The sequence below is a fragment of the Harpia harpyja genome, chromosome 10 (genome assembly GCF_026419915.1).
Source record: "Harpia harpyja isolate bHarHar1 chromosome 10, bHarHar1 primary haplotype, whole genome shotgun sequence".
NCBI classification, from domain to species: Eukaryota; Metazoa; Chordata; class Aves; order Accipitriformes; family Accipitridae; genus Harpia; species Harpia harpyja.
The window spans coordinates 24909641-24931308 of record NC_068949.1 but is presented as its reverse complement, the minus strand read 5'-3'; the positions used below and the strand labels follow the sequence as shown (position 1 = coordinate 24931308).

Genomic DNA, 21668 nt, shown 5'->3' with positions numbered 1-21668 from the left:
TTTATTGCAAGAGCACCGGAAGCACTTTCACACTGCAGGCCAGTCTCAAGGGCTGCTGCTAGCCCGGCCTTCACAAGCAAGCCATCCTCGCGTTTGAGGATGTTTTCCTTTGGCTTAGCTGGTCCACTTGGATCTGAGAGTCTTGATGCAGCTTAAAAGCAGCTCTGCTTTTGCTGATCATGTGGTGAGGAGACAACTGCTGGCACGCTACAGTCTGTCCTGTAGTTGCCACAACACTGTCTACAGGAGTTTTTTCAGCTGATAGAGTAAGGACCACTATATATAGATGGTGCAGCTAAGCATTAAGCCTGTTAAAAAGATCTGCCATTGCTACGTATACAAATTTTTATTGGAAAAAAAAAAAGAAAAAAGGAAATTTCCTCCCCTCCTCTTAAGTAGTAAATGTATTTTTTGCTGTTGATGGGGGTTTTTGGGGGGGGTGGTTTGGTTTTTTTTTTTACAGTACAACAGTATATATTTCTCACTATTCTTAGATGAGATGTCTTACACCACTACTGTTTAGTTTTTAATCAAGCAAAAGTTGTTTCTGCAAGTAGCTTCCATTAAGAAGCTACTAGAAGTATAACTGTTCTTGCTTGGCAAGGAGCATTCATTCCCTGTACTGACTTCAAAATCAAATGCATCTCCAACACGCTGTGAATGGTCTCTGGCTCTCCTCAGATGTGACAAGCACTAACAAGAGGCAACATATCAATGCATAAATGCCATCATCACCTTACACCACTTGTGATGGAGAAGCTCACATATTCAAATGAAAATGTTTCCCTTTGAACATTTCCTGTGTAAGTTGGCCACAGAAGAATAATGCTTTACAATATACAGTTTGATATGTACCTAAGGAATTATGAGAACTATATTCTCTTATAAAAAAAACACTTATGCAATGTACATTAATGCATTTCTTCTTAAAAACCAAAATCATACAGTTGTGTGAGATCATGCTCCAGAAACAAGGGGACAGGGTTCCCATCTAAAGTCCAGTAAAGTCAGTTGAAATCTTTTGGCAATCTCCAGTACGCCCTAACAAGCTTTGCGGTTTTAAGATTGGAGAAGCTGCAGAGCAAGGCACTGCAGGAGTCTATGTGAACTTTCTCATAAACCGGAGTTTCGCATAGGCAATGATAAGGAAGATAACAGTCATGCAGAAGAGAGCCACTATATTTTCCCACATTGCCCAGCTGGTAGGTGCGATTCCTTGGCTGCACAGGTATGCTTCACCAGAACACCTGCAGAAAAGCATGGGGAAGAAGTTGGTATTACTATGTGGTGCAAGTCTTCAGGTAGTTACTTTTATTCCTGTTCCACAAAGATTCTTCAACCCTCAACTCTGCAAAACAGGTGACAGAAATAGAGTAACTTCATAAGCTATCACTAAAAAAAGCTTAAGGGACAAATCTAGATCTCTGGTTCTCATAATTTTTCAGTACAATCCTAAGCAATTTATGAGCAAACCTCAGAACCACATTAAACTGTGATAAGTACAAAAGCATTAGTTTCACACAGCAATCATTGGAGGTCCGTAGCAGGGGTTTGGGATCCAAAAGCTGTGGAAACAGTGCTCTAGCACCATTCTCTGCAATAACCTCAGTTTGCCAGCCCTCTAGCATGTGTCATGAAATACTTACGTTGCTACAACCTAAGTTGTACAATACTCTTAAAATAGTCGAGTATTTCAAATGGGGCAGTAGCACGGGGAGATAGATACCTTGGCTTGCTGCTGTATCTGCAGGGAGGTTAATATTTAGAACTCTGCTCTGAGGGGCAGGCATGTTTCTGATCACAGGTCTACTGCTAACCAACAACTTTGTAGCTGTCCACACATTTCATTTCCATTGCTAAATGGCCCTGGGTTTGTTTAAGAAAACTGATAAGCCAGGGCTAGGCTATCAAAGACAAAAGTCAATTTAGCTCATCTGCCTATTTTTAGGAGTAAAGTTTCATCCCTACTTCACTCTTCTGTAATTGTAAAGTTTTACTACATACTCCTAAAATACATTATTTTGGGACATATTATTGAGACTGGCCTGTGAGTGGTTATTCTGTGAATAATATAAAAATTTGAAACAGTCAGACCTCTCTCTAAGAAAGCCATCACAAATCAGGCCCAAGAACCACCATGAGTTAGAGACTTACATTTCTCCTGAAATATCAGGGGGACAACTGTCTACATCTCCCACAGATGCTGTAACATTTGGATTCTTCTCACCACAGAAATAGAGATCTCTGAACTCATTCACTTGAAGAGCCTAGGGAAAGAGGCAGACATCAGATTTTTACAGTTAGTGATTTGGGGTGCTAAAACTGAAACATCTCAAAGGAATTTGATTAGAAGACACGTAACACCATTGGAACTGTATGTTTATGATCCTCTTTATTTTGAAGCTTTTAATCACTGCCTTTCTGAGGAACTGCTCCAAGTTCTACGTGCAGAATGGTTTGGTGTCTGAGTCTTTGGCTTCAAAGTTACATTTCAGTGACTGAGCCATGGGTTTCTGTCTTGCCAGCTACGAGTTCCTGTTCATCCATTTTCATCTGGGTCAAGGTCCTGACCCACAAAACCATGTGGCTGCATGCAGACACCCCAGCACCAGCACTGAAGCAGATGGCAAAGTCAGCCAAGGCAAGAGGGGAAGGCTTCCCCTGCACTGGCAACCTGGGCTAACTGCAGTCTCAGGGGACGCTTCTGTGTTCAGCAACACTGATAAAAGTATCTCGGTGATATCCAAACAGGGGAAGTCTCACACATCTCCCCGCCTCCCTGATCCTACCTGTCTCTTCCACTGGTGGTCAACATGGTCCTGCCCACACGATCCTGCACCAGCTCTGGCATTCATTTCACTCATTTTTACTCAGAGATAGAAAACTATTCATCCCAAATAGGCTTGGCCAGAATGAAGACAGGAGATGGAAGCACAACCTGTGCTTCCCACCTGTGACCAGTGGGTGACCTCCTACATCTAATTACAGTGTTTCAAGCAGCTGCACCCTTAGCTTTCTGGTAGGCTAGCTCCTTATTATTCAGAAATGGCAGTAAGTCATATTTCACTTCAGAGGAAGCCACACTGAAGACTGAGACACTCAGGATTATGGTAAATCCTTTAACCAGTTGGACAGTCATTAACCTCAGACTGGCCCCCCAAAGAGCAGTCTCTGGAGAGGCCATAAAACATTTGACTTTATTCTAAACCATGGGGATCACTATTCAGGCTAGGAATTAGTGCCTCACTGGACAGCTCACTCTGCTGCTGTGCAGGTGACACTAATTTTGTGGCACAAAGGATTTGTTCAATCTCTGAGACTTCCACCTCTTACACACAGATTAACTTTGGCATCCTTTTGGGGGCTGGCTGGTTTGTTCTTCTCTTACCATGTTCATACAAGGAAAGTAAATATATCTGACTTTTAAGATAACTTAATTTATACTCAAAACCTCTCCAGGAAGCAGCAGTGTGGCTACATTACTCACAGGAGACTGATGCTACTTTCTACTTACAGTGAGGCCGTATCGGGGGATGCTGAAGTACTTGAGCCAGTTCAGCCAGCCCATTACAGAAGGGAGGTTTACTAAGAGGCCTGAAAAGATCTGAAATAGAACAGAAGAGACTAATGAGTCACAAACTCTCTTTACTGCAAACAATGCCATTCCTGCATAGATATTGCAGTTGCCCAGCAGAGGTGCGCTGGGACAGAGGCACCTCCTACTGCTGTTACACCTGGGCCTACAGGCATAAGGTTCAAACTCTGCAGCAGTCCCAGCCAACTAGCCCAACAGCACACCCAAGTACTCCAGCTGAACTGCTTGCAAAGAGGTCAGAAAGGTTTTCTACATCCACACGTGAGTGTCGTGGTTTAACCCCAGCCAGCAACTAAACACCACGCAGCCGCTCACTCACTCCCCCCCACCCAGTGGGATGGGGGAGAAAATCGGGAAAAGAAGCAAAACCCGTGGGTTGAGATAAGAATGGTTTAATAGAACAGAAAAGAAGAAACTAATAATGATAATGATAACACTAATAAAATGACAACAGCAATAATGAAAGGATTGGAATGTACAAATGATGCACAGTGCAATTGCTCACCACCCGCCGACCGACACCCAGCCAGTCCCCGAGCGGTGAATCCCTGCCCCCCCCCACTTCCCCGTTCCTAAACTGGATGGGACGTCACATGGTATGGAATACACCGTTGGCCAGTTTGGGTCAGGTGCCCTGGCTGTGTCCTGTGCCAACTTCTTGTGCCCCTCCAGCTTTCTCACTGGCTGGGCATGAGAAGCTGAAAAATCCTTGACATTAGTCTAAACACTACTGAGCAACAACTGAAAACATCAGTGTTATCAACATTCTTCACATACTGAACTCAAAACATAGCACTGTACCAGCTACTAGGAAGACAGTTAACTCTATCCCAGCTGAAACCAGGACAGTGAGCTAAGAAGCATGCATGCTAACAACTTCTTACTCTGGAGGAGTGTGTCCTATGGTAGAGTTAGCCAGAGGCTACAGAAGGATGACTGGGAGATGAGGAAGTGGAGAAACAAGAAGGAAACCATGGGGAGCCTTAAGGGCTGTTACTGTTTCAGCTTTCTCCTCCACCTATATCTTTTATCTGTGCTCTCTCCTGCCTGGAACAAGGCTCGCTCTTTTACTTCTTAGCACAATTGGACTTCACAGCTAAACATGACACTTTAGGCTGTGCTTCATCACAACTGTTTCGGGTGCTTACCCTGCTGTCTCTCGGGATGTGCATGCCATTCCTTATATACTGTGACTTAACTCGATGTACATCACCTGCCCTTCACTACGCATGCATACTTCTCACCCCCAGCAAGCATTTGAAGCGATACACTATCACTTAACTTACTGCAAAAGCAGGTTAAGTTGCAAATTGAAGAACAAGTGATGAGCTGTGGGCTTAGAATATGTACACAGACAGCTACCAGGAACCACCTGACAGGAGGTACTTTTTACGCTAAGGTAACTTGATAGGCCTCACAGCAAGAAGTTTCATCACTAACATTATCTCTTTGAAAAAGAATTCACATCCCTCATCTATGAGTAGTCAAAATTCCTTTCTCTCTCACTTGTTCTCTTCCTTAGAAGTCCTTGAAGAAGATTATCGAAGTAATTTCTGGAACCCATGGGCAATACTGAATTAAAATAAAGAGAGGGTATGCTTCTAATCCCATTGGGCAACAAAAATTAATGCAATAAAATCAATCGATCTAAAGCTTGTTTCAAGACTTTTTCCTTTTAAATGATCTAGTTGATCATTTAGATTTCTAATACTGGAATTGCAAGATGTTTTTTTAAATCAATTTTTGTAAGGATGATTTAAAAAAAAACCCAAACACTTTTTTGGGGCACACTCTTTCAAAGCTCTGGTGGCATCACACCTACTGAATTGCAACTGAGCGATGATTTGACCCTTAGATTACAAGCCGGCAGAAGTACATCTTTGACTACAGTGACAATAAAATCACAGGCATGGGGCTGACATGCTACTGGACTGTGGATTCTCAGCCTGCTTAGGGCTGGCTCAACCCAGTCCTTTCAGCCTGTCTCAGCTGCTTCCTCAGCTCCACTAAAGGAGCACACACACCCTTGTATACTTACAAGCATCAGGACAAAACAAATAGTGATGAGCAGATTGGCCACAGCCACCACATCCATCCCAGCACTGATAGCCAGAGACATGGCCGTGGCAGTGTAGGACACCAGTACCAGGGTCAGCATGAAGAAGAAGAACTGGCCTGCAACAGCTTGGTATCCTGTCAAAAAACAGAAAGGAAAGAGTCTGGTAAACAACTGTATTATGAATCCCAGAGAGGTACCCTTGGACTCCTATACAAGACAGGGAAAGCAGGAAGACAGACCAAGTCTGGAGTTGGCAGGACCTATGCATGCTCCAAAGGCCCAAAGAGCATTACCGAAAGATGTGGTCAAGCAGGTCCCTGTCTTAGATTGCTGGTGTCTCTGCCCTAGATTGCTGGTGTCTCTGCCCCTGCCCCAGAGTCCTCTGAAGTTATGATGCCAAGCTTTTAAATCAGTTGAAGGTTCAACTAGTTTTGTGTTATATAGGAATTAAACTGACTAAGTCAGAAACCAAATGTGTTGGAAGATGACAGGTTCAACGAAAGGATCAATTCTTTACCAATCATCCAGTAACTGATGCATGAGAATATGATGGCTGGAGCAGTTCTCATGGGCAGCAGATCTCCTATCATCAAGGCCAGGAAGTAGGCAGACACACGGTAATATCCACTGGTGTACTGATGGCTGCGAGGACAGGAAGGAGGGGAGTTGTACAGGTTTAGAGGTTATCTAGAAAGCAGGCTCAGCATGCGTGTCTGATTTATCCTGATTCGGTTTCCTGCTCTCTCTACCACTGACTCCTTCTCTATATGCAAGTTGCTTATTGTCTCTGTGCTATCACTTCCCACTCTGTAAAGCAAGGGCTGATCTATCTCACAGGCCCTGCAGTCATACTGGGAGCCCTCTGAGGAAAGTGAATGAAAAGCTATGTGACTGCTAAGTAACATATTGGAAAAAAGCTCCTAAATCTCTTTTCAAAGAGAATGATCCTTAATACAAGAACATGGGAAAGTGTTAGACTGCTGTTAACTGGAGGAACACTTCATCCACAGCTAACTCATACAGCTGCTTCCAGGGGAGAAGGAATGATACCCAACAATGACCTTTAGGACATCAACTCACCTCTAGTTCACAGGGCATTTAAATGTCATTATGATTATTCTGCTGCTTAATGTAGCTCATGAAAAGATGCTTTAACTGGTGAGGTGCCAAAATCCCCATTGACATAGCTGGTAAGCTAAGATGGTAAGCAGGGCAGACTGGCAAGAAATGTCAGTGTGGGTGAGATTCACTCCTGAGCAGCTGTTAAAGGCAATACTAAGCTGCTGTGAGCAACCTGTGGGTGGACGTGTGCATTCCAGGCAAAAATCTCCAATTTCCTCTTTACTGCATAGGATCTGTCTCTTGCCCTTTCATCCCATGAGCTGAAGGCTATTCCAAACTACATTTTCAACATACATGTATATATACATGTATGTATATTATATCTACACGCTTTCACATAGATATACAAACACATATACATATATATAGACAGAGAGATGCACTTGATTATTAGGGAGCTCTTGTAAGCCAGCCAGCAGCCATCTTCATGCGCATCCCTTGTGAAGCTTTTCTAAGAACTCTCCCATCATCTTTGCATAGTCTTACCACTTTAGGACCACTGCAAGACAGTGTCTCAACCCTGTCAGCAAGAGGGCAGGCAGGGTTCACAGTCTGCAGGATTCACAGGCAGACTTCAAGAACAACTGTTACCAAAAGTGGGTAGGAAAAGCACTTCTCAATAAACTGTGACACAGCAAGCAAATAAAGGCATTTTATTTCTCCCCTCCTTCCTCCACCTCTTAGCATTTCAGCTCCCTGCTCAACAGACCAATTTAGCATTACTGATGCAATCTGGTGTTGCAAGGGAGCAATCAAATCTTTGGTTGAAACAATTCTGTTTAGCCTGTAAGATACTCCCCCTGCCTCAATCCAGGGTATGAGACAGTCTAAGTGCCTCACTACTTACACAAATAGTTTTTTGTCTCTGATGAACAGCTCGATTGCAGAGACACTGGAAAAACACTGGTTTGTGGTGACAAAAAACAAGGATCCAACCCTAGAAGGCAAAACAGAACAGTCAAAAAGTGAGGAAACAGCCTAGATCAACACTGGCAGCCTCAGACATCATCACGCCATCAAGTCAGTGCTTTTCTGTCTCTGTCCACAGAATGGAGATATTTAATTGTGCTGCTGTAGATCTTAGCTGTAAAACCAGGTTTATTCCTTTATCTTCCCTTTCACATCTCCTTTGTACATATGTGTGAGCCCAACAGAACTGCAGTCCCTTTAGGACCTCTGGCAATACCAAGCTGCAGTGCATTGAGGCTTGTGAACCCAGCCCTCCTTTGTGGTCTAAGTGGATCCCAAGGCCTTCCCTGTGGCTGAAACCTGTCTTCTACAGATAGAAAAATGAGCAAAGCTGTGGCTTTCCAACCTACCGATTCTGAATGCCACTTCGATCCAATTTTACGCCGAAAAAGATAGCACCCACAACCAAGGCTAGAATTATGGTCACTGCAATCTAGAAGTGGAAAGAAGAAAGGGAAAAAGGAGTCCTTCAGATAAGTAAATAAGGACAAACTTATTATTAAGGCATATGCAGGGTTTAAGATTCACACCTGCCTAAAACTTTGCTGCTATTAGTCAACGTATACCTATGACACACACAATTAAAAGCCTTATGGCGAATTTTCCAAGTTTATCCTCTTCACTTTTCTCCTTCCTCTGATCTTCTTTGGCTGGGAAGGGTTAGTAGAACCACACTTAAAGGATAACGCAGCTTAAAATTTCAAGTGAGGCACAAAATTAACATCACCCTAGAAACTCCGCATGTGAACCAGAGAACGGAGCTTTTCCCCCCACTCCCCAGTCTTCAGTGCAGTGTCCTTGTGCTACACTAAAATGGAGATTTTTTTCAAAAGCAACAAAGGTAGCTGGGCATCTCACTCCACTTAAGTGGCAGTGGCACAGGACTTTTCTGTTTCCCTAGCTGCCTTTGAAAACAAAAGTCTGTCCTACAAACTGCAGATTGTGGGACTGAGCGCAGAGGGAGTCTAAGACTTTTAGCAATTGTTACCTACTTGTGCAACAGAGGCCTGTGGGTTCCTGATGAGGTTTTTCAGGGAACGCTTGGACACCCAGTACAGCTGGGTGAGGAATCCATTTGCATAGGTAATCTCATGCCTCTGCTTGGATACTGTCTGCTTGCTTCCCTGCCCAAGCTCCACTTTCCCCAGTGCTTCCTTTGTGCTCTGATACAGGCTGGAGTTGAGATATTTCTGGTGCAGCACATCTACCACACTGCCATCCACATTATCTTCTGCCACTCCATTTTCATTGCTTACCTCTGAGTGAGAAAGACAAGATATGGCTTGTGATTCCCCATGAACCCTACCTTCAGACATGGCCCATCAACATGCTCAGCCACTTTGGAGGGTGAATGAAAAAAGCAGGAATGCCCAAGAGAATTTTAATTGTTCAAGCCTTAGCTCTGAGTTTAAGAGGCTAGCTTGAGTGAGACGGTTTCCCTACAGTTTTAATCAAACCTACCTAATCTGCCTGTTCTTTGTGGCATAAAAAAGGCCATATTCTTAGAATAAGGCACCAGAAAACCTTTGTTTCATTGAATTTTGGGGATATCGATATTTACTCTGATCCGTTTCCCCATCCCCAAAAAGCTCCATTACAAAAACTGTTCCCTTATAATCCTTCAGTCATGGATACGCTACCGCATCCCCAAACAAATATTTCCCAACATCTCACTCACTACACTGTTAGAGAGTTTGTTCTCTATTCTAGTTCCAGTCTTTCTCACTGCCCTGTAAATCCATTAGTCCTTAGCCTATCTACCCTCTCTTCTCTGCAGCAGCCTCTTATGTGACTAAAAACTTCTGCCTTCTGTCAGCTGTCTCGAGACTAAGCAATTCTAGTTTTTCAGTCTTACCCACACGTTTTGTAAATTACTGATATCTATCACTGTGCTCCTATATTACTGAAGGAAGAAAAAAGAAATCCCTTTTAAAAGTTTTCTGAGCTCTTTAAAGAAGCCCAAAGCAAAGCATATCTATTAGTAGGAAAAATAAAAAGATAATGAAGTGCCCTTAGACTGGCGGAAACCTGGAGAATAAAAGCTTGCCATCACCACAAACAACTTCCCTTCTACACCAGCCAACAGTGGATTTCTCCTTCACAATTTACCTTTTCCTATGTCCAGAGGTCTGTGATCTTCCTTGCTTGCTGCCACAGCAGTTGAATCACCATTTATGATATCAAGGAAGAAGTCAGCTGGATTGTTGAAGGGTTCACATTCATATCCTTAAAAAAAAAAAACAAACAAAAAAACAAACAAACCCACACACATGCAACATGTTTGTATTGCACAGAGCACAGCTTGGAAGGTCAGGTCTAATACTATATCAGTCTTCCACAACCCTGTTACAAGAAAACTTCACTGCTTTCCATGAGCATTAGTTTACAGCAGTAAAATGGGCAGGATTTAGGAGATGGTGAATCTGAGGTATCTATGGTTCTATCTATGGTACAGAGCTTCAAAGTTGCTTATTCTCCACTGATTTCAGATGAGGAGAAATCTGTAAATTGCTTCTACACAGCTCAGCATGGACAACCCTTGCCTCCTTCCCAGTGCTGTTCAACCACATCCCACTCTGAAAGACACACAGTTCCTCAGTAGATCTTGCTGGATGTCTGCTCTACAGCCTCAGATGCTTGCTCTAGAAGCTCAACTCTTGCTTGTGTTTCCTTGGTCACAAGAAAGAGGAAGGGCTGTCCAAGAGTGGCTTCTTATAATATGGTTCTAGCTATGGGATGAGGAGAAAAACAAACAAAAAAAGCAAGTATGCTTATTTTATAGCATTCCTGTGAGAAAGGAAGTGAGGTGGGATACTAAGAGGAGGAGTAGATGTACTGAGATTGGTTAAAGCATCTCCCGTAAAGCCAGGGGAAGCTTACAATCCAATGTGTCTATGGCTTCTTTGTCCATTATAGTCAGAAACCCTCACCCTGCTTACCTGGAGAGGTGGCAGCCACCCAACAGTGCAACTATTAACCCATCTTAAGACACACCATGATTTTGTCCTCTCGGTCTCCCGCCTGCATTGAGACTAGAGTAGATCCTTGGATCAGCCCCTACAGATTGCTGACAATCTGCAGGCTGTGGTTCAAAACCCACTGGGACTGCCACCTAGGCCCAGTAGAACTACAAGCCTCATCTTGCCTGTTGTGCATCATGCTTCTAAATTCCAAGCGATTCTGGGTTTTTGTCCTGATGCAAGGCAAAACAAAGGCAGGAGAGCCATGCTCTGTGTTGCCTGAAAAATTTCATTTTTATAATTTTGGTTTTTTTCCTGTTCTACCATAACACTGTTCAGACTGTATGTGTACAACCCCTAGTATCCTAGTGATAAAACAGCACAGGACCATTATCCAGTGCTAGGGTAAGAATCTACCCACAGATTAAACTCATTAGCCAGTTGTCTTTGCTTTTGGCACAGAAGACTTACCAATAGAACTAAAGTACTCCAGGGCCTGCCTCGCAGGACCATGGTACAGCACCTTTCCCAAAGCTAGTAATGTCAGACTGTCAAACAGCTTGAATATGGAATAGCGGGGCTGATGGATGGAAAATATGATGGTTCGCCCTCTTCTTGAGAGCCTGAAATAGAAACAAAACATCTCTCAAATATACCACACTTTGCATTTCAGAAAGGTCATGTTAACCCTAGCAAAGAATAAGTATCCAAATCCACGACAGATACTTGTCAGCTTCTCAGGGTCTTGACCTGGAAAAGCTGTAGCTCCCCCTTCTCTGTCACTGTGTCAGATACTGCCTGCAAGACCTTCAAGACAGCACCCATCGTTACAAGAGACCATCACTGCAGTCCAGGTAGACAAAGTATGATGTTGTCTGTAGCTAGCAAAGGTTGAGGCCACATCTGTGTATAAGCCCTCCTTACATGTTTTCTATACCAGGCTTCAACTTGACTAACTGGAACAGTCCTACTGCACTCAATGGCAGTACCAGGCTTTACATAGCAGGCTGCGGAAGTCTGGCCAGCTGAGATTTCTCTTAGCTCTTCTGCTGAAGATTTACTCTCTAGGAAAGTCAAAACTAGTTTTCCTTCAGGTTTGTCAGATGCTCTTTCAACTGCTTTAGCACTGATGCCCAACAAGTATCCTTGCCGATCAAAGACCTCTATCCACAAAGAGCAGAGCAAAATGTCCCTCCAAGCAAAACCAGACAACATGCTACAAACCCAGGAGGAGGGTTAGGAACTCATTCTCACTAAATAAGCCTCGTTTGGCCCTCTTTGTACCAGAAGACAGTTCATCTCCAAAACACAGGAGACGAAGGTAAATACTGAAGGTAAACACTGATGGTAAATCTGCAGGTGAAGCCCGATCTGAGTTCAAGGCTGTTGCCAGAGTGGAGGAAGAGACTTTGTAATAGACTCAGCTGGAAGGCCAAGAAATTATGATTACAAAGCCTGACCTCCCAGTCCACCCCTCTCTGTGGCAAAGGGAAGCTGTCCAAGCTACATCTGCTTTTTGGGCTCCAATCCAATCCTTGCTGTGGAAAGATTCCCATTAACTTCAAAAGGCTTTGGACAAGACCCAAATAAATAATTTACTACCACTTCTGAGTCTATTTGTCTAGCTTTTTTTTTTTTTTTTTAAAAAGAGCACTGTAGCTACTCAGTTATAACAGCATTCCTTTTTTTACTAATGAGCTGACAACAAAATTGCAGCAAAGCCCTGAAGAACTGATTCTTACTTCTTCAAGAGGGTGAGGACTGCATTGGCTGTGCTGGCATCAAGGCCAGTTGTTGGCTCATCCAGAAAAAGGACTGGTGGCTCTGTGATGAGCTCCATCCCAATGTTGGTTCTCTTCCGTTCCCCTCCAGACACTCCTCGGATCAATTCGGTTCCTACCTACAAGCAGAAGAAATCAGGTACTTGCAACAAGACCTAGTCAGTGTGTGCTCTGGAGGTCAGAGCTCTCCACACCCGGCAGCCCTTCTCATTTTCAGAGTCCCATTAGTGAACTCTAGGGCCAGCAGCAGGTCTGACTCAGTGTGAGGGACTGTGTAGCAGTAAGCAGAGCCTGATTTTCAGAGGTACCAGGCACCTTATGACTTCAGGGAACAAGGATGACACTGACAAGGAAAAGCCAGAACGAGGCCACAGCAGTCAGAGGTGGCATTGGTGTTCAGGGATGCCTTTTGTTTGTAGCTCACCTGCTGCTCAAGTGAGAGCGGGGTAAGTAAAGTAAAAGTAAAGTAAGAGTAAAAATGCTGCTGGGAGGAACAAGCTCTGCACAGAACTTCTCCATCATAGCCCAGCTTTGATGCTTACACCTTACAGCTTTCAGCACTGTAAAAACAATTTCCCTGTCTTGTCCCACAAAGCCAGGAAATGACTGAGCAGCTTTCCAAGGAGCAATGACTAGGTGACTTTTTCCCCTCTGAACTTATACAACATGCTGGACATGGTCCAAAATCTTCCCCTTTTAGTAGCAAATACACATACCTCTTTCCAAGCTACCTCCTGAGCTGGAGACTGATTTCTTGTGTGCAGTACGGTTTAGTCAGATTCCTGCTTCGCTTAGTGTAGCTGCACTACATACGCCATACTGCCCAGTCAAGTAGTTCAGTTTGCAGAGGTAGTATGATTTCTGAGAAAGGTATTCTCACTGCTCACCTTAGCATCAGCCACTTTGGTTAATCCCAGCTCGCTGATTATCTGGGTGACTCGCTCTTCCTTCTCTTTAACACTGATGGAGCTGGGGAGTCGCAGGGCAGCAGAGAAGTGCAGGTTCTCCCTCACCGTCATTGTGCCCATGACAACATCATCCTGAAAACAGTACAAATGGACAGCTGGAAAGCCTCCTTCTCAGCTGCCCGACTGGGCACCAGAGTCCCTGTAGTGGCAGTTGCTGGACAAGGTGTTTGTGGACTACAGTGGAAACTGGACTGAGGGACAACCCCTGCTTCAAAACTTACATGACATGAAATTCAAGGTCACTCAGTTGCAGTCAAGGGGAGAGTGCAGCTCTGCAGGCTCCCAGCTTACACCAAGCACCACCTCAGTCTGCTTTCAGGCTCAGGAATTCAAGTGCAGAGAATACCATTTTGTACTGCACATGCATTTTCCTTACCAGCCAAAGGGAGGCAGAGCAGGAGAGCTGGCAGCTGGTTTTGTAAAGAGTTAAACTTCTGTGAGTCCAGCTGAAGCCAAAGGACATTGCTAGTGCTCAGTGTTCAAGGTAGAGACACTCAGGGCTACACCTTTAGAAAAGCTTCAACAGTCATATGCATTTTGAGTAAGAATCAAATCTATCCAGTTGACAAACATCTGGGGAGCCCACACCAACCTGTAACAACCACGAGCCAAACAGAGTTGACGTCAGGTCCAACCAGAGCTCCATGCCTCTCCATCACCCCTGCTTTGATATTGGAGCCCATTCTGCATCCCACCATATGATGGGAGAAGGGCTGCCACACTGGGCAGCTGCTGAGAAACATGCCTGTTAATCAGGCACTTCTCAAATCTAGTGCCCTTTTGGAAGACACAGCCCCTAAGCTGCAGGGCAGCAGGTTCTTGCCTGCTTTGGCACTCCTTCCACATCAGATGTAGTTGATCAGCAGCACAAAGGATGTGCCAGCCAACCATGTTTGGCACTGGAGTTAAGAGGAAGATTGAACATGCTGCTGTGCTAGAAGTATGTGACAGATTACTCAGGGTGTAGTGTTATGATAAACTGGCTTCGCTGCCAAAGCTGGTTTAGGGATTTCCTACCATCACTTTCCTCCCCACACACCCTCAGTCTCTCACCCTAGCCTCCCATTTCCCATCCTCAGACCCACCAGTACAACTGTTAAGTCAACACATTGGAAACTAAACTGAATTTAAGCTACCTTAATACCAAATGTAACAAACTGTGGCATGACACCCTCACTTGAAGGCATGAGTGGAGAGACCACCAGCAGTTTTATAGGGATAACACATGACTTAGCAAGTCTATATGCTCATCTGCATAAAACTGACGCTGTAAGTATGTATGTATTTATGTATTTAGGCCTTAAGTGTTGTTTGTAGTCTTTGGGCCACCTTTATTGATCTAGGGAGTACTGCATAGGGGTGGGAGGGGAGAGAGACCATTTAATGTCTCACCTAGTTGCCTATCATTTTAAGATTAAGTTTGGTTGCTTTGGGCATTTGAGAGACAAATGCCTCAAACTGGGACCACTTGCAAGAAACTTCCTGGCCATTCCTGAAACACTGAGGATTTGGGGATCTTTGACCTGCAGGATCAAGACTCAGCATCAGACTCATCACATGCATCCTTGCAGAGCCCCCCAGCTGGCAGCTTTTGGGAAAGCTGCCTATTTCACATCTGCCTGCAGTCAGAAGCCCGGATGGTTTCCAGATTTGGCTTCTCGTATGGCTGCCAAGAATCCCCTTCTCCTCAGCTCCCCCAGGGCTTTGAGGGTCTATTATTGGTCCAGGCCTCCACCCACTTCCGCAGATTCAGCCGTCTTTTCCTGTCTCCAAGTGCAACGAAGCTCTGTCCCAGCCAGCCAGAATCAGAGGAAGAACAGCAGGGATCTATTTACTTCCTAGAATTATTGCCTGATAGCTTGAAGGTACTTCTGCCAGCCAGAACTGCTTCTGAGTTTTACAACAAGGGATTTTGGGTGTTGGGGGTTTTTTCCTCACCTTTTTATTTTTTTTAAACCCTTGCTAGTACTTCAGGGCAGAGCCCAAAGAACAAGCCACAGTAGTCCAGTGGTTTGGGCATCCATGTGGCTTTGGGAAGACAAACACCTTCCTGCTCGACTTGGTTGGAGTAATGATTTGATCCTCTTGTCAAAGGATTTGTCAGAAAAATACTGAATACTGTAACATCTGAGTTATCAAATTAGACTCTGTAGGGATCATTGAAAATCACCTAACTTAGTAGTTCATGCTTTGCTTGTCTCACGTGGTCTTCCCTCCCAAGGGCTCCCAGGCCTCCACTGAATGCAATTACTCACCTGCACAACATATCCTGAGATGCACTTGAAATTTGGAGGTTGTGGGATGCCATCTATAAGCACTTCTCCAGACAGGCCTGCTGGGTCCTTTCTGGCAGCCAGCACATCTAGGAGACTTCAGACAAACACCAGGCATTAGGTTTTGCCATAACAGCTGCTTTTACCTTTGACTGGATAAGTACCACCAGTAAGGACTGCACTCACAGCCTGCTCATGACATGCTGCAAACCAAAGGGCACAGAAGGGGCTTCCTCTACTCTGGGGGCTTTAGCTCTTTGTACAGAAAGTCTGGTGTAGGTACGGGATTTTCCAGCACAAGGTGTGCCATGGCATTATGGTAGTACACAGACCCTCACAATTCACAGCAGTCAACCCCTTACAGACATAAACTCAGGCTCTGTATTAACAGCTAACCTCAAATGCACAAACACAAAAGCACCCTGCCGAGTAGTTGCAGTCGGCTCTCCAGCCAGAACTTTGATCTCAAGGAAATTAATCCAAATGGGTATAAACAAGACTCGAGTTAAGATTAATTCTATAAAGTCATTTAGTTTTAACGTATCACTGGATTCTCCTTACTGCCAATGCAGAGGCCAGCCTGTCTGCTGGCTAAGTAAACACCACCCTGATCAAGTGCTGCTCTTGAAAACATCCTGATTAGCCAGCAGTCTCCTTAGACAGGAAGATCAAGGGTCATCACAAAGACACACCTGTGTGAACCCTCGCCATATTTGCCAGTCTCTGACATTCTCAAAGGCAGAGAGTGACAAAGAGCTCTCTTACCATGGTTATACAGGAGAGAAAACAGCATCAGCACTGGCTGGAGATAGTCTGCATGGTATTTCTCTGTGCTTTCATCCAAAGAACCCAAGCACATGTGCACCCCCACCACCAGGCCACAGCCTAGTTGAGGTGAGGATCCAGAGCATCCTACAGACTGACATTACACCGTATTTCTGTCAGTTGTCAGAGATGGGTTTGGCCTAGCATCTTCAAGGAAGTCTTGCTGCAGTGACTTCACAGGGGATGGTATCTCTCCTGCCCCAAGGGAGCTTGCACACACTCCCCCCCGACTCCATTACAGGTCTAGGACAGAGCCTACAACTAAGCTCCAGTCACCTCAGTTGAGCCTGGTATCTTAACTCAGGCCACCACCAAAAGTGACTGCAGTAATATGGACCACCAATTGGAGCAGATGAGGGGTGTGACACCGCTGCAGGGCAAGAACTCCAGCAAAGCCAATAGAGGGACATGAGGTCAAACCACATCACCAGATTTCTCACAGGCATGCAAAGGTCTGAGCCTGCAGATCCCTCACATCTCCCCCAACCCTCAGAACCCCAAATCCTCTTTGAACAGCTAACTGTCCATTTGAAGGAGCAGAAGAAATTACTCACGAAGATTTACCGCTCCCTGTTGGCCCCAGGATAGCATTCAAGCCTGGCTTCATAATGCCACTGGAAGAAGGAAAGAGTTATTTCCAAATGGAGGACTGTTCACATGCAGCTCATAGTAGAGGTAAGGTGTGAACAAAATGCTGTTGAAAGGAAAACTTAGAGATTATTAAAAACTTCTCCTTAAATCTGAAATCAATAAGCATTTTTCCTTTCTTGTCCCAGACTGCCAGTCAGAACAGAACCAGAGCTGGACATAAAAAGCAATCTACAAAAGACAGAAATTGTCTTCCCTGCTGAGCTGGGTCTTGAAAAGAAGAAACAGCTCCTCTCTGCTGCTCATTTCCTCCAACTGCAGCTTGAACCATAGTTAAGGGAACCCTCATATCTTCTGGCAGAAAAGTTCACTCAAGTTTGGTCCTAATTTGCTCAGATCAATAACTGAAACTGCTCCAGCTATATCCCAGCTATTTTGCCTAAAATCAAATTAGAAAGTGCTCACAGGAACTGCAGACTGGCAGGAGGGTAATCATTTCTTTACCAGCACAGCTGGATCTGGAAGGTGACATTGAGGTCACTGATTCACAGCAGCAGATTAATTCCTACTCTCCGGTATTTTATTTAAGAACTTACTAAACATTATGAAGGATCTTCTTTTCCACAGTTTTCCGTTTACATAGGAATCCACTGGACTGCTTAACGGAGTACTGGATATTATGGAAACTCACAACAGAGCCCCGAGGGGATCGGAGGGACTCTCGTGTTGGAAAAGAACGTTGGAAATTGCCCGCTCCTTCCTCTTCTCCAACAGAAATAATGCTGTGATCAAATGTGTCTGCCATCATGTCCTTGTTACACAGGTCAAGCTCCACTGCATGGAGTTTTTTGAGGTCACTGTTGTTTTGAGCAGTTCCCATCTGTTGAGACAAAGAACACAAAAACATGCAGGGAAAGGAGACATGTGAGCAAAGATTTCTGCAGAAAGCATCTTGGAAAAGCAACTTCATGCACACCACACCAATCCTTACAGGTGCCAAGTTTCCAAAAGGATGGACAGGCACGGAAACCCACAGATTTGGAACAACAGACATAGCCTTTAAGAATAAGACATGTATGTTCTTGGAGTGATGCTAGCTCAAAGAGCATCTAATGAGGTAAAAAACAAGCCCATCTGTGATGGTCACCATCTTGCTCAACACAGTGGGGACTAGAAATGCAAGCTGCTACCACTTAAGCTAAAGAGACTCAAGCTCCCCTCCTTCAGGTGTAATGTGTTTACCCCACCACACACCCCCACAAAGCCAGCAGAGAAAACCTATTAATGAATCTGTACAAAGAACCACAGGAAGAAAAATGGTTGTGCTTATGAAAATGAATGCCAGTCACATGCACCTTGTTTGCTGGGACAAGTTTGTTTCAGAGGTACCGACATGATTAAAGTAACAACTACACATGTTGCTTATGTTTCAGTCACACCAGTGGCAAGATACTTCACAACTACAAATAGGAAGAGAAATTTGGATTTGCCTGCAGGCACCATTTACCCTGAAGAACAGTAGGATTCCCCCCTCCCACAGGGAGAAATCGGGGACATGACACAGGAAGGAAAAACATGGTACAAACTGATACATTAAGGAAAATGAAATATGATGTCTGTTTGTAATAACAAAGTTATAAAGCATTCTGGTTTAAGCAGATAAACTGCCTCTGTAGCTTAGGATGGGAGCACCTGAAAGGGACAACATGTGAACAGCAAAGGGAAGGAACTGTTCTCCCTGTGCATGCATCAGAGCCTACATAGCAGGAAATATATCAATACAGGTGCAACCATTAATATTGATTCACTTATTAGTCACAGCAGCAGAGCTCTTTTGTCAAGGGACTCCTTCCCTTTCTGTTGTTGTAACTGATAGAGAACAAGTTTGGATCTCTTCACTCATTTAAAAAGAAAAAGTTTGAAGTTCTTGCCTTAATGTTGCATGTGAAGAACTTGGAAACTCTGCAGTCCCCAAGCTCTGCAGCCTGTGCAAGGCCTGGGCATAACTTGTACCCTGCCTTTTAGCCAGGTGCCCTCGCAGCCGTAAACCTTCCTGTCCCCCTTCCAGGAACTACAGCAAGGAAGAGAGGAATTACTACATGCCCCTTCCAGAAATTGAACACGACAGGTTAGACTAACACAAGTTAGCCTAATCATTTACTTCCCTTCTAGGTGCTGGCATGACGGTGTTTGCTGGAAAGCTAAAAATTTACTGAGATGTTGCGGAAAGCCGAGGAGGTCACCAGGCTAACTAAGAGAGCAAGGAGAGAGAACTGTCCACAGAGACACCCATTGCTGGTTACTTGAGTTTTGTGGAAAGGTAGATGTATCCCACCAATCGTCCTTTTCCCACCATCTGCACTTCTTCCCTCCCAGGACTGAGAGGGTGATAATCAGTAGGACCAACTATACCCACCACTGCAGAAGTAGTGGATTTCTCAGGGAGAGAGATAGTCATCCTTTTAAGAAACTGGGACTATAAGAGCCAGATTTAAAGAAACAGGAATTGCCCTTTCCTCTCTCCCTCTTCCTATCACTTAAAGCTCAAGAAGTTGCCATCGTTTTTTCCTGTATAAGTAAAATAAAAGTGGTGGGGAGAAGGAAGGGTTATTTAGCTTGGACACATCCTGAAGTCTAAGACTAGTAGCCCCCAGGAATGCCTTGCTTATGGGAAACAAGGATTGGCTGGTTACATCAGCAAGAGAAGGCTTATATGCTTGAATCGTTGCACAACAGATCAGGAGAAAAAAACCGTCAGGACAACAGTGACACCAGGGGCAAAGACCTGGTTAGACTTTTGAACACTTGACTGTCTTGTATACCTCACAACTGTTATGGATAGGTTCTGTAGTTTATTACACCATAAATCCTTTTATATGGGTTTTTGCAAAGCTCCTGAGTAACGCTGGCAAGCTAAACCACTGCTGCGGGTATGTGCAAGGGCGACAGGAGGATGGGAAAACCTTAGCAGAGGCTACAGGTAGGATCAGGCAGCGGCAGCACCTCACAAGCAGTGGCCCTCCAGTCTCCCACCCTCGCCCCACGGGCCGGTTCCGCTGCTAAGCCGGAGCCGCGAACCGACCCGGCCGACCACACTCCGCTCTCCTCCCCAAACCCCCGCCCGCCAGCGGGGCAGCCCCGCGCCCCGGCCGAGCCGCGCCAGGAGCGCTGCCCGCCGGAGGGCCGCACCGCACGTTACCTCCCAGCTAGCGCGGCCCTCGGGGCGGCGGCGGCGGGACTCCGGCGGCGGCGCTGCCTTGGCGGCCTTTTATAACCGGGTGCGGGCGGCGGGTTACATAAACCGGCGGCGGGGAGTGCCCGGAGCTGTCACGCAAACCCCGCCGGGACGCGGGCAAAGGCAGCGGCGGCGATGGAGCCCCGCTCCGCCGGGCAGCGCGGCCCGGCCCCCGGCTGCGCGACCCCCGGGGCGGTGCCGCCGCCCAGCCGGGCTGCCCCCGGCTTGCGTGGGCCGCGCTGGGGCAGCCGGTTCCCCCGGCCGGCGGCGCTGGGTCCGGGGCGGCGGCGCGGCGGAGCCCCCGTGCGCCGGGGTGCCGAGGGCTGCCCCGCGCTCTTACTCCGCCCTCCCGGGGCGGGGAGAGGAGGAGAAGGAGGAGGGGGGGGGGGGGCAGCAGCTCTACTTCTCTCTTTGGAACCCGCCGAAGCGGGGAAGGGGCATCGGACACGAGGCGCCCAGTAAGTTGCCCGCGGCCCCTGCGCATCCCTGACACAGAGGGGTGCAGCTGGGGGGGGGAGGCAGCACCCACTCTCTCTCCCGCCCTCCCACTTTCTGGAAAGGCCATCACACCGAGGGGATGGTTCCAGTTCATCTGGGTCAGCTGGGGCCAGAGGCAGTTCTGGGAACCAAGGGTGACACTGCCACACTGATCTCACACCTTCAGAGGCAGTGTGCTCCTCAGGTGTTTCCCTGCTGGGCCCACGGGGGTCACGGCAGCCCACTGGGGTTACCCATTGTCCATCGGGCTGCCTCTCTGTGCTGCTATGTGTTCCCAGCTAGGAGAATGTGTGAAAGCAGGAAGATCGGATATCCTTTGGTTTGTTGTCAAGGCTTCTCCTCAGCCTCCTGTTCCCAAGCTCTATTGTCTTTATAACGAAGCTCGCTCTCCCCAGACTCCTTGGTGTTGTGAATGCAGGAAAAGCCTGCTCTTATGGTTTATAAATATGATTTATAGAAGAGCTGTCAAGTCACCGTATTAATCGCCTGCGGTTTGACTACCCTCTGCAGTTCTGTACAGCATTGTTTTTTTTCTAACATCACCTCTTGCTAGATGAATTTAAGGCTCAGCTAAGCTGAAGCATACCTCTAGCTACCCAATCAATACCAATAATAAAAACTCCAAAGGTTCAGCTATCCCTTTTCTGACACCTGCCTCCTTCCAGGCATGTTGATGCACTCGATGCTGTTGGTGCACGAGCCAGAAGCCACATCTCGTGTAGCTGCATTGCTCCACAGGGCTGACAGGAGTCCAGAGCAGGTGGGATTATGGGGGTATTGAAATAGCCTTAGAGA

General features: G+C 45.9%; 1 protein-coding gene across 2 annotated transcripts; it reads right to left on the bottom strand.

Moving 5' to 3' along the window:
- Nucleotides 1-907: 907 nt before the first annotated feature.
- On the bottom strand, nt 908-20623 carry LOC128147264 (broad substrate specificity ATP-binding cassette transporter ABCG2-like). Of its 2 annotated transcripts, XM_052799708.1 has the most exons (16): nt 20340-20623; nt 17737-18020; nt 17107-17166; nt 15710-15824; nt 13374-13526; nt 12448-12605; nt 11177-11328; nt 9855-9971; nt 8738-9003; nt 8096-8178; nt 7624-7713; nt 6172-6296; nt 5634-5788; nt 3515-3604; nt 2155-2267; nt 908-1247 (listed from the first exon to the last, which is right to left on the bottom strand). In XM_052799708.1, the coding sequence occupies exons 2-16, from the start codon at nt 18018-18020 to the stop codon at nt 1100-1102; spliced, it is 2109 nt and encodes a 702-aa protein (XP_052655668.1). In that variant the 5' UTR covers nt 20340-20623; the 3' UTR covers nt 908-1099. The 2 variants fall into 2 exon arrangements, with proteins under 2 accessions (XP_052655668.1, XP_052655669.1); XM_052799709.1 differs by lacking the exon at nt 20340-20623 and having other exon boundaries at nt 17107-17246; nt 17737-17829.
- Between the last annotated feature and the right edge of the window lie 1045 nt (nt 20624-21668).